Source organism: Elephantulus edwardii, unplaced genomic scaffold, assembly GCF_000299155.1.
Source record: "Elephantulus edwardii isolate Elephantulus edwardi_28Jun2011 unplaced genomic scaffold, EleEdw1.0 scaffold00098, whole genome shotgun sequence".
NCBI lineage: Eukaryota > Metazoa > Chordata > Mammalia > Macroscelidea > Macroscelididae > Elephantulus > Elephantulus edwardii.
In genome coordinates, this window is record NW_006399848.1 from 8,130,385 (window position 1) to 8,143,584 (window position 13,200).

The 13,200-nt window shown below is 38.1% G+C and overlaps 1 protein-coding gene across 1 annotated transcript in view; it reads right to left on the reverse strand.

Moving 5' to 3' along the window:
• The window catches only part of HEPACAM2 (HEPACAM family member 2), a 67,715-nt gene that overhangs the window by 52,219 nt on the left and 2,296 nt on the right, over positions 1 to 13,200 (reverse strand). The window contains exons 2-3 of the mRNA XM_006891497.1: positions 5,968 to 6,318; positions 744 to 1,028 (exon numbers count right to left, since the gene is read on the reverse strand). Of these exons, the coding sequence (XP_006891559.1) occupies positions 744 to 1,028; positions 5,968 to 6,318 (636 nt within the window). The remainder of the gene's footprint in view (positions 1 to 743; positions 1,029 to 5,967; positions 6,319 to 13,200) is intronic.

The window sequence follows — 13,200 nt, forward strand, 5'->3', positions numbered from 1 at the left end:
CTTGTAGTAATATGTTATACAACCCATTATATAGTTCATTAGTATAGAGCTTGAGACAACTTAGGCTACGATGAAATGAGAATGAAATATTTAACATATTAGAGATGGTGCTATGGAGCAGAATATACTGGGGAAAATGATACAATAATTAGAGGGACCCCAAGAAACGAGGTCACAAAGTGGATTGTTTTACAGAATTTATCTTGGCCATTACTTAACTTGATACTCAGAAAATAGGGTTGTACTGATAGACACACTTTGTGACAAGACAGTGCTTAGAAAGCATGATTAGAATGAGTTGTGTTGGCATTAGGTGTCAATGGGTTGACTATGATTCATAGCAACTTTATGACTGAAACCTTGCTGTATCCTGCGGCATCCACACAACCTCAATGCACAAGCTCATGGCTGCAGTCACTCTGTCAATCCCTCCTGTTGAAGGTCTTCCTCTCTTTTACTGATCCACTACTTTTTCCAAGCATGAACTAGAACCGAACCACTAAATTGATAAAATCCCAAGGGATAATCAGATGGGTGTGTCAGAGGCAGTGCGATTGGCACAGGATAGAGCAGGGTTTAGGCTGTTGTATATAGGGTCGCTATGAGTCGCAAGTGACTCGAAGGAACATAACAACAACAACAACAACAAACAACAACAGCACAATTAATGTTGGAATTTCCCATAACTATTTCTGGGAGACCTTCTCAGAAGAAAACTCATAAATAGGTGAAAAGCAACTTACAATATATGGTGGGTGTGATGATGTCACTTTCTAGCTCACTGACAGGGTTCTTCACTAGACAACTATAATTTCCAATGTCCCCTTTAGTCACTGGAGTAATATGAAGAGTCTCATTTTGAGGAGAAAAGAAGTAGGAGGAGCTGCTGTGGACAGGTTTCCCATTTTTCAGCCACTGGTAAACCAGCCGGGTACCACCTTCCACCAGGCATGTGAGGGTCATGTTCCCCACATACTCCACTGCCCCAGAGGATGGTTGAATCTGCACCACGGGCTTTGTGACAGGATCTGCAATATTAAGGGGAAGAAAATACTTTTGTTTACCCAGGGAATAATAATAAACTTCTTTCAAATGCTGACAACCTTCAGGAATAACTCCAAAGTTTTTCCACTTTGTAAATGTAGACAGTTTAGACAATAATTAAAGAAGAGAATAAAGAGGCATGACAAAATACTAAAGAAATCTTTTATAGTCACAGATAATCAAAGTCTAGAACTCTACTCTTCACAGATTTTGTAATGAAATACTTTATTAAAAATGTAATTAGAGGTAGAGAATCCAGCTTTCTGACTTGCTGGTTTTTTGTGTCTTCCCTAACTATTGTACAAATTTTTTGGTCTGCTCTTCCATTGACTTGTCCTAAAGTCCAAAAGCAGGTGGTAAGCAGTAGATAGAGTGGAACCCAAGATTTTTTTTCACCATCTGCAGTCTTACAGTGCATGTACGGAATGGTATGTGGTGGATTGTGGAGATGTTTTAGAGAAACACATAAGCATCACTTACTTTTCCTTCCATATAAGCAAACTAATTATACACTTTTAATTGATTTGTGTTTTGTATTGCAACATGTTAATCACTTTAAGAAACCAAAACTTACATTTCTAATACTGACTCAATCTGAAACAAGAATAAAATGTCTTATAGGATTTGTATGAAAATGCAGAAATGGGAAAAAAATAAAAATAAAAATTTCTCCTGCTACAGAAATGAAATGCCAAAGAAGGCATTTAATATTATTTGGTAAAAAGATTAATTACCAAGAATGATGAAATGTTTATACACTGAATTTTTACTTTAGAATTAATGGAAAGGAATTCTATAAATATGCATAAGTATCTTCAGCATCCTTCACTAATCTTTGAGATTTCTTACATTATTTGAAAAAAAAAGTGAAATATCTAAAAGTGGCAAAATAAAGAGCATTTTTGATCTAGCAGTTCTCTCTTGTGTCTAGGAGAGATGCTTCCTTAATAATCTCTGATGTTGTTGTTGTTGTTGTTATGTGCCATCGAGTCGCTTGCGACTCATAGAGACCCTATGTACAAGAGCTCTATGCCGTTCTATCCTGTGCCAACCTAGCCATCTCAAACGCACTCATTCCCACCACTCCACTCACAGAATTGATCCATTTCATTGAAGGTCTTCCTCTCCTGCGCCGCCCCTCTACCCTGCCAAATATGATGTCCCTCTCCAAGGACCAGTCCCTCCTTTAAACATGCCCAAAGTATGTCAGACGAAGCTTCAGAATCCTTGACTCCAAGGAGCATTCCGACTTCACCTTCTCCAGGACAAACCTGTTTGTTCTACTAGCAGTCCATGGTATATTCAACACTCTTCTCCAGCACCAAAGCTCAAAGGCATCAATTCTCTTTCTATCAACCCTATTCACTGTCCAACTCTCTGATACATAACACGTAATTGAGAAGACTATAGTCTGGATCAGGCGCACCTTAGTCTCCAGCCTGATGTTGTTGCTCTTCAGTACTCTTGCAAGGTCCCTCAGAGCTGACTTTCCCAATGCAATTCGTCTCTTGATTTCCTGGCTGCTGTTACCAAGAGTGTTGACTGTACACAGCAGGTAACATGTTAGGCTGCTAACATAAGGTCAGATGTTTGAATCTACCAAGTGCTCTATGGTGCAACAGTGGGAGATTTTCTCCCATATAAAGATTTACAGCTGTGGAAATCCAATGGAGGGCCATTATGAGTCAAATTTGTCTTGAAAGCAGTGGGATTTGTCTATGACTATAGGACACAAGAAATTCTAAGGAGCAACAATGTCAATGTAAAGACTAAGGGGTGTCTAATCTAATCTGTGATCTTTTCAATTACTTGTTATGTACCTGAAAGTTGGACAATGGATGACAGAAGAGTCACTGTCTTTGAGTTGTGGTATTGGAGAAGATTATTGAGCATCCAATGGACTGCCAAGAGAACAAATAGGTCTGTGTTGGAGAAAGTGAAACTGAGGTGCAACTTGGAGGCAAGAGTGATGAAACTCCATATCACATACTTTGTGTATGTTGTTAGAAAGTTCCAGTTCTTGGGAAAAGACACCTTGCTTGAAAATATGGAGGATCATTGAGAGAGAGGAAGACCCTTAGCAAGATGGATTGACATAGTGACTAACAATGAAATCAAGTATATCTGAGATGAAGACGGCACAAGTCAGGGGAGGGTACAGATCTACTTTTCATAGGGTCACTATTGGTCTGCTTGGACTTGAAAGCACCTTACAACAACAGGACACAAGAAGGATGAAGTGATATAGAAAGTACAGGCAATAGGCTCCATATTTAGAGTATCAATTTTCTAACTGGGGATGCTGCATCTCATTCAGATGAATCATCTTTACTCATGCTTACTTTCTCCCACATTGTAGCATCTATTTACCTGTTTATCTATCTAGTGGCCTAGTGGTAAAAAACTGCACTACACTCCTGAAGACACTCAGTTCAAATCCACCACATGCTCCATTGGAGAAGGATGGGAAATCTCCTCCTGTGAGATTAACTGCCTCTGAAAACCCACTGAAAGGTCAGCTATGGGTCCGTTCTGACTAAATAAATGGTAGTCAACAACTCAACAATGTCAATCTAGCTACCTGTCTGTCTATCTGTCTATTTATCTCTCTCTGCTTTTTCTTATTGTCTTTTAGTTAGCACTGACTCATAACTGACCCTCCAACAGATTTTTAGAGGCTGTAAATGGCATATGTGAGGAGACTGTCCATTTTTCTCCATGGAGCAGCTGGTGGATTCCAACTTCCTGCTGTTGGGTTGGTAGCACAACTTCTTACTTACTAGGCCACCAAAGCTCCCTTCCACAGAAGCAAGTCAATGATATGCTTTTAATTGTTTTATGTTCATATTTAACACTGTATCATAGACCCAATACTTAAGCTTAGAGAAGATATGAGAGAATGAAAGGTAAGAGTAAGGGAACTCAGTAGTTCTGAAACCACCAGCCTTTTCTAACATGAGTAAAATCAACTGAGTTCTATTTAATTTAATCTCTTTCCATCCTTAGCAATAACAAGGTAGTTGGAATAGCATCTGCTTACATTATTAGAATTTTAAAAGAAAATGTGTGTATTGTATAGAAGACGTTTGTGTTTTTCTCTTTTCAAACTATGTTTTGTGTGGAAATCTAAGGAAGACAGAATATGTGAAACAGAGAGTATGTCAACAGCCTTGGATGAGAACAATCATTAGGATGGTCACTGGTGTTATGATCAGCCACTTCCTAAAAATGTGTAATCAAAATGTAGGCGATTCCTATAAAGATATTTCTCTTTGTCCCCAAATGCCTATCAGGACCTCAAACAGACCTCACTTTATTAGAGACTAACAAATAATGGGGTTTCTATTTAAAGGATACAGCATATCACACAGGAAAATATTATCAACATCATCTCTAGAAAGTTCTCTCAAAATCCACTCTCTATGTACCTGCTGTGATAGCTTTAGGCACTGAGAAAACAAATAGTAAATAATATAAAGCTACAGTTTATGTAAGTCTTGTATTCTATGTAGGAAAGAGAAGCAAGCAAACAAAACCTATAACAAGTCCAGTGCAATGCGGAATTTGAAATTCACCCCCTCTCTGTGTATGAGAGAGAGGGAGAGAGGTAGAGGGAGAGAGAGAAGAAAAAAAGAGAGAGTCAGAGAGAGAGAGAGAGGAAAAGTGAGAGAGAGAGATTGAGATTGATTGATTATTCGTGACGGCCTAAGGAAAGGCTTCACAGTTGGAATGTTATTTGTGATAACACATAAAAGAAATAAGAGAGGGAAATGTGCTAACAAGTGGGATAAAGAATCTAAGAAGATTGAACAGCATATAAAGGTTTTAAATTATATGTTTAGCAACTTCTAGGAAGAACAAGAAGTATGAGGAAAGGAGGAGTAGGAAAAAGTCATATTCGTGAGAGGAGAGCCTACCAAGCTTTTTTGATCATTGTTAGTACATTGACTTTCATTCTGTACAAAATAGAAAGCTACTGGGAAATATTAAGTTACAAAGAACAGGAATAGAAGTTGGCTAATGGAATAATCTTGCTGAGGGCCCACTGTGGAATTAGTCCCTATAGTTGGGATGGTGGTGAAAACTTTTTTTATAGTTTGAAAGTAAAGCCAACAGGTCTTTCCTGTGGACCCAAAACAATAGAGTTGATATTTATGAAATTCAAAGAATATTACGAAGTAAGGAGAAAATCCATAGTTAAGTTTTGGTCATAAGACATTTGAAGAGTTCCACTTATATAATCAAATGATGAAAAGAAATATTTGAAAGTTAGTTGGCTCCAGGTTTCACCAAGGGATATTTCTAACAACTTCTATTGTTTCTTAAGTATGGTACTTTTATGAGTTTCATGTACTCTAAAATTTTTACCAAAATAAAAATCTTCATGTGACAAGAATAGGCCCTTTGCCACAGTACTAATGGGAAGGTAAGAAAGACTTTCTCCATATCATCATATCAGCAATTATACTTGACAGTTTCTAGGCAAAAGAAGAAATTCTTTTTACTGCTCCATTACCTTTTGCTTGGCATTGAGTATAGTACCTATATTTAATGTCATATTTAATCTCTCGAGAGCATCTTATGATATATAATATTATTAGAGTCCTGAAACAGAGATTTTTGAGGTTAAAGAATTTTCCCAAATTTGAAGTTGTTTTTACTGTTATGTGCCATTAAATTGGAACCAATTCATAGCTGACCCTTCAACAGATTGTCAGAGGCTCTAAACTGTATAGAAAATTGTCTTTCTTCCATGTAGCAACTGGTGGATTCAAACCACCTGCCACTGCTTTGTCCTTGCCCAGTAGGCTATCAGATTATCCTCAAAGTTGTAGAGCCAGGTGTAAATCCCTAGCCACCTAGATACCTGAGCAATTACTATTAGGCCACCCTGTTGCTCAGACATAGTTATAATGGACTCACCATCTACGGTGACTTGTATCTTCTGACTAGCTGAGAGTGTTCCATTTCCCTGAATGTTGACCTTCACGATGTAATTGCCTTCATCGGTGAACTGCAGTGGGTTGATGAGCAGAGATGCATTGGGGGGCATCATGGTGAACTTGTGCTGGTACTCCAGGTCAGGAACCACAGACTTATTCACAGAGCCCAGTAAGTATTTAGGCATTGTGTGGAGTCTCTCAAACAGCCATATGATCTGGATGTCTGAAGCCAAAGTTTGGAAACCATAGTTCACAGGGAGGTAGAGGGGCTGGCCCTTGACACCATGGATGGTGTGCGATGGTACTGTCACTGTCAGTCCCGAACAAGTACCTGCAAAAGAAAGGAATACTGTGAAGAGCCCAAGCCACATTTCAACATCTAGAGGGCAACAGAGGTGAGAACCCGATGGGCAAGAGTCCTTTTTGAGAAAGAAAGGCTTCCAGTTCCTGTCCATTCTAGTCCGAGTTCAGGCAGAGGTAAATATTTGCCTCTGAAACCCTCTGTATTTCACTAACTCCACCCAAAGAGTACAGCTCATTGCATGGCTTCCCTGAAGGCAAGATGAAAAGAAAAAGCAGAAGTTATTATCTACAACTGTTACAGAATAATGGGAAAAGGAGAACTAGAAAAGATTATATGTTCTAAAGTCCAATGAAACACTTGCCTCTACTAACATTGACTTTATTAATATGTAAATTGTATCATATCCTAACCAGACTCTATAGAGGGCTACTTCTTTCCAAAAATTGCCCCAAAGTTGGTGTCAGTCAGTGGCTTGCTATTTCACTACTGGCAGTTTCTTCCCTTGAGCCAAAGGCTTCAATGTAGATAATGTTTAAGAAAAATGTCATGAAACCATTATGAGTCAGGATCAGTACAACAACGCAAAGCCACAAAGTTCTAGTTCAGAGTTTTTACAAACACACTAATTATCACACAGTGAATATTTTTTTAATACATACTAACAGATATTTCTTGACTACTGGATTTTAGCATTTAATAATTAAATTATCTTACATTTTTAATTGTTCTACCTCCAAAATGTTTATTCTTCTTGATTGCTTCCTCCCCCCCATACTTTTCAAGGAAAAAGATCATTAATTTTGAGCATCTCAGTGTTAAAAAATAATATTAATCAATAAAAGAAACTGAGTGAAGCTATTTAAATTTTTAGTTGCAAATTGGAGAAACATTTACAATGAAGAGTAAAAATTATTACAGAGAAGAAGCACTTTTTATTGGTTTGCACACTTCAATTAATTGCTAGAAATCACACATTTTCATAGAAATAGGGTAAGAATAGTTTTAATATAACTGGTGGACATGCAGGATTCCATACAGCATTTTCTTGTAGAAAGTCAAAATAATTACTGACTGAACTCGGTTTCATAAGGACAAATACTGCATAAGGCCATTATTGTTAAAATAGAAGGATAGCTGGTAAAACATGTATGGGAACCCAAGGGAGGAAGGGTGGGAATTGAGGTGTGAGGATGGGTAGGGGCAAAACTACAGGGGTTGCACAGTTTGATGGATGCAGGGGAGGGAGGCAAGGAAATGAGAAGGATCCAGGTGAAAAGATAGGGTAACAATGGGAAAGGCCCAATGGTGATCAATTTTATAAAACATACTATCTGAGCATGATCGCAGGAGACATAGTATGAATGACGCATACTGTGAAACACAATGAATATGAACTTTATAAGCAAATCAATAAAAAAACCAAACCAAAATCTTTTCCCCAAGCCAACCACAGTTGCTATTCTTTAATTGGAATACTGTTAAAACAGATTGCATAGATAGTTCTTAAAAGACCAAAATGCCCAAGGCAAGCTTCATTTACTAATTAAGCTAAATTATTATTTGATTTAGAGACAGTTTTCAAGGGATTAGCTTCAGCTCAAGGTATAAGGTTCTAAGATAACCTCAAGGCAATAGCTTTGGGTGAGTTATTTCAACTTTGACGGTTCTAGAAATTCTGAGTTTTATGAGTATTAAACATTTTGTCCTTACTTAACAGTTCAAAAAGACAGTATTCTACCTCCTACCTCGATGAGGATCCACTGTTGTTAAATGTCTGGAAGCAGCCATCTAAAAGTACTACAATTGAACTCTCCCTGTCCAGAACAAAGAAGAAGGGAGAAAAGCAGATCAATTAGATTTAAAGACTTATGTTACTGTTGTTTTTTCAGGTGTCATTGACCCAAAGAACAACAGATTTGAACACTGTGCTATGCTGTGCCATCCTCACAATCTCTGACACACTCAATCCCATTGCTGCAGTCACCGTGTTAATCCTGGTTTAATCACCTGGGTAAGGGTTTCATCTCCTTCGGCATCTCACTATCTTCCCAAGCCGTATAGGAATCTTCAACTCCATAATCCTGAAACCTGATTTAGATCATACTCACTAACCACAGCTCACTGCTAACACCTCTAAAAGGAGTCACAGTAGAAGATCTTGGGTATCAGGCAAAACAAGTAGAGTTAAACAAACAAACAAAAGGCCAAACTTATTGACCTGAGAGCCTGGTGGAACCCCAAGACTGCAACCCTTAAGCTTCATTCCAAACTTGGAACAAATTCACCCCATGGTTCTACTTTCAGGGAAATAACAGACAGGCCTATCAGGAACAATAACACCAGGGAGGTATTCAGAATAATCAATCATATCAGGCCAAAAAGGTAGCATTTTCCCAGGTATAAAGCTAAGAAGGAATGAAGGAAGGGGTAGGATAGGATTCATGGAACCAAGAAGCACAGAAAGTGGGAAAATTGTGCTCGCAATAGTCTGAGTATTGTAATCAATATCACAAAACAAAACACGTATGAATGGTGGAATGGAAAACCAATTTGCCGGTAAACTATCACTCAAATCACAATAAAACAGGCAAACAAAAAATTATGCCCGCAAAAGCCAGGCAAGGAAAAAGCAATCAATATTAGAAAGAGAAGTTTGAGAGAGTCTATTTGCCTTTTACAGATGATTTCTCTGAGGAAACAGAAGGATGTAGGTGTGCTTATGTGAGGAATCAAGTTTCACCTAAAGTAAATTTTTCTCTTTGCTTTCCCAGGGTAGAGTTGGGAATGAGGGTTTCTGTGTTTTTTGGCTTCTGGCTCTCTGCAAAAAGTGCATGAGACCTTGGAGTATGCAGAGATGTTAGAGCAGAAAGTCTGGAGGAAGATACAAACATGAAGATGAGAGGAGGTTAGAAGGAAATGGAAGCAAATTCAACTGACACCGATTATATGGACTGAAAATGAGGAGTTCTGGTAGTGTAATCTCTAGGGAGTTGACTACTAGTTGTAAGGCTCAATGTCTCTGGCAGTTCAAAGCATCGACTTCTCCACAGGAGAAAGGTGAATAATCTTCTCCTATTCAGTTTATAGGACTGAAAACCCACTGGATGTTCTCACTTGACTGTGGTGAATGAGTGGCTCAGAGGGAAAAAGAGGAGTAATTTCCAGTTCTGTTTTAACCTCAGAAACCCAGTGAAAGGCCACTGTGAGTTGAAACCAATACAGTGGCAGTGAGGTTGAGTTCATGAAAAGAAAAAAAAAAAAAACCACTCTCAGTTTCTTTGGGCTCTGTATTTGTGATTGGTTTCCAACTTATTTACAACAGATGACTACAATATCAATATTTGTGATTTGGACAAGTAAAGGAGTTAAAAGATATGGGACCTTGCTTCTGTATTCCATTCTAGAATGTTACGAGGTACTAGAATGCTATACTTGAAGCTGTTTATAATTTGGATGATTAGAAAAAGAGGGAACAGGATGCTAAACACTCAAAAAAGGAGAGGATTGTACAGAATTAGGAAAGTCATTTTACTTCTCTGGAGTAAAGGCCTCTTTCTACTCTCTAAATTTATGTCTTGTGATATTGTCCAGGTAGCAGCTGTTTGTTTCTGGAGGGCCTATGTTTAATTCAAAGAGTTTAAAACATATGTTTAACAATTGTCAGTTTTCTAGTCTACTTATTACATTGCTAATCCCTGCCCTCTATATTTAAAGAAAGCTTCAATTCAGTGTGAAAATCCAAAGCCTTGTTTTGGGAATGGGATGACAAAAGCTGCAAGGCAGCTGTCTTAAATGCCTTCAGCGATTTTGGTGGAGAGCAGTTTGGCCACTGACATTACTCATTTTTATAAGACATTTCAAGTTCCACTTACAAACTACTGCCAAACCGAGATGGGGATCAACTGAATGCAATTCTCGCTAAACTGTTATTTAGGGCAGTCATTGCACAAGTACTCATTTTGTTTGTTTGTTTGCATATGTATTTATTTCTTTAGAGTGACTTTCCCCAGCCCCAAACTACCTTTGTAGCTGAAGTTGAAAAAGACTGTAATATTCTGGAAATGGCTAGAGACATTGTACTACCATGAAGAGCAAGGAACAGTTCAACAGCTCAGCCCACTGCCGCTCACTCAGTTTTGACTCTTAGGGACACTCCACTGGTTTTCCGATTTGCTCCCTCAGGAACTGATGGAGGATTTTAACCACTGGAGACTCATAGCCTTTTAGTAACTGAAACAGCTCACTTTGAATTATGTCACCAGAGCTTCTTGGCTAGTATCATCAGAACAGAAATATTAGTAACCTTTAGATCTTGAAATAAAATGTTGAATTTTAAGTAAGACTGGAGAAAATATGACTAAAGTAGTAGATGATAATTTTATTTAATATCTAAACAAATAGTGTAGATGAGAGGAAAATTAAGCTTGGAAACAGATTAAAATAAAACAAATATTGTAGACCAGGGAAAATGAAGCTATTGTGATAAGAAATTGCATTTTAAATAATTTTTAAAGGATAAAAATCAAATTTTTAGGATTATTTTAGAAAGTGTAACATGTAACAATATCCCAAATAATATGTTATTAACAATATCACTGAATATAGTAAATGTTTCTATAACAAGTTACAATAAAAAGTTTGTAAATGTGTGCTGTCTTGATATGTGTATGACAGTGAAAGACAGCATAGCTGTTACAGCAGCTTTTTGCTTAAAGACTATATCTTTAAAAAGAATTCAACAGATAAATTATAGCTAACAGGTTATAAGAATGTTAGCAAGAAATGAAATTTCTTTATACAGTATCTGATGTCAGGTCCTAACAACTTTTTATTTTGCAGGAAAGATACAAGTCTATTGAAATGATGCAATCCTTACTTTCATTGAAATGTGAGGAGTAAACAGATAGTTGGATTCTTCTACATTTAAGAAGCATATACTGTTGAACTGAGATATTTGTCAGTACAGATATGATCAATTCATGCTGTCAAAAGAGTAATTAACCATTTTTTTTTAAAAAAACCTCCTTCCTTTGGAGAACGTTTTCAAAAGTTCTTTATTTATGTGTTGTTATGTGCATCAGAGCTGGACAATGACTATGGAGGGCATAAGAAGAATCAATGCCTTTGAGTTATGGTGTTGAAGATTATTGAACATACACCATGGGTTGCCAAGAGAACAAACAGGTCTTCCCTGGAGAGGGAGAAGCCAACTTGCTCCTTGGAGGCAAGAATTGTGAAACTTTAGCTTATATACTTGGGGCATGTTGCCAGGAGAGACCAGTTCTTGGAGCAGGACATCATACTTGGAAGAATGGAAGGATAGCACAAGAGGGGAAGATCCTGGAGGAGATGGATTGACACTGCAACCGGAGCCATGGGAGATAGGTGTGTCAGAGACAGTGATAGGGCAGGGTTCACAGCTACAGGTGCATAGAGTCACTATGAGTCACAGGTGACTCGACTGCACATAACATGTGCAGTTGAGTTGAGTATGACTCCTAGCAACACTATGAACAGACCTGATCCCTGACCTATCCTGTGCCAGCCTCAGCATCTCTAACACAGTCAAACCCATTGCTGCCATCACTGCGTCAGTACATCTGGTTGAGTGCCTTTCTCTCCTTCACTGACCCCTCACCTTTCCAAGCATGATATCTCTCCAAGGAACATGGGCTGTGTGAGACAAAGCTCCACCCTTATCTCCAAGATGCAAAGAATTAAAAAGATTTAAAAAAAATAAACTTTTTGGTGCAACAAGTGAACCTCAATAACAGAAATTCTATAAAACTGATGAATTTTAAAATTTCTTTTTCAGTCAACATGTTGGACTTAATGGAACTTAAATTTTAATATATTTTATATTTTATTATAGTGAAGCCTATGAGAGCTAGAATTGACGGGTCTGGCTTGTTTTTTCCAAGTTTTGCATTTTCTGCTCTTGACGTGGTGCAGTCTCCACTTTTCTATTTGCTCTCTAGTTAGTGAAAATTACTTGTATTATCCTTTTTTTACTAGTTCCCTCCTCATAGAGGTTCCAGATTTCACAGGTTTTATGGTAGAAAGTTGAGTATTATTAAATTGGCTAATACATTTTTAAAGGAGTCCTGGTCGTGTAATGATTAAATGCTTGGCTGCTAATCAAACGTTGGTTGTTTCAATCCACCCAGTAGCTCTATGAGAAAGAAATCTAGAGATTTGTTTCCATTTGCAGTCAAGAAAGCCATGTCAAACGTGGTCCATGTGAACCAAACCAACTTGACAGAATCTACAACCAGTAAGACTTTAGTACTAAAAAGGAAACTCGGGCTTTCCTTATCTACGGTATCTGCTGGCAGGGTCTGTAGAGTGTGACTTTGCTAACCCAAAGGTAGCACCTATCTGGTGGTTCAAATTCACCGACAGGTCTGTAGGAGAAAGATGGACAGTCTTCTTTCTGATTTACAACCTCAGAAAAACCCCTGCAGGGTCAGCTATGAGTCAGTTCCCACTTGAGAGCAATGAATAAACAAGGAAAATTGATAATTCCAAAGAGAGAAAGATGCTCAACAAAATGGATTGACACAGGGCCCGATGGAAACAATGGGCTCAAGCCTCTGAGACTGTGAGGATGGTGCCTGATAGGGCAAATTTTAGGTCTGCTGTTCATAGGCTTGCTATGGGCCACAGTCGACTTGATGGCACTTAACAACACAGTTGTGGCCCACTTGTGCGTGTGACTTGTAGCACTTAAGGTGTCTTTGCTAACTTCATATTTTCCTTTATTTTTAAAAGGGAAGAACACACATTTGCACTTTAAAAAATGGGATCTATTTTGAGTAATATTGCACGAGTTCCTTGTTTTTCAATGCAGCATAGTATTCCATTGTGCGAATATACCACAGCTTCTCTACCCATTCGTTTGTTGATGGG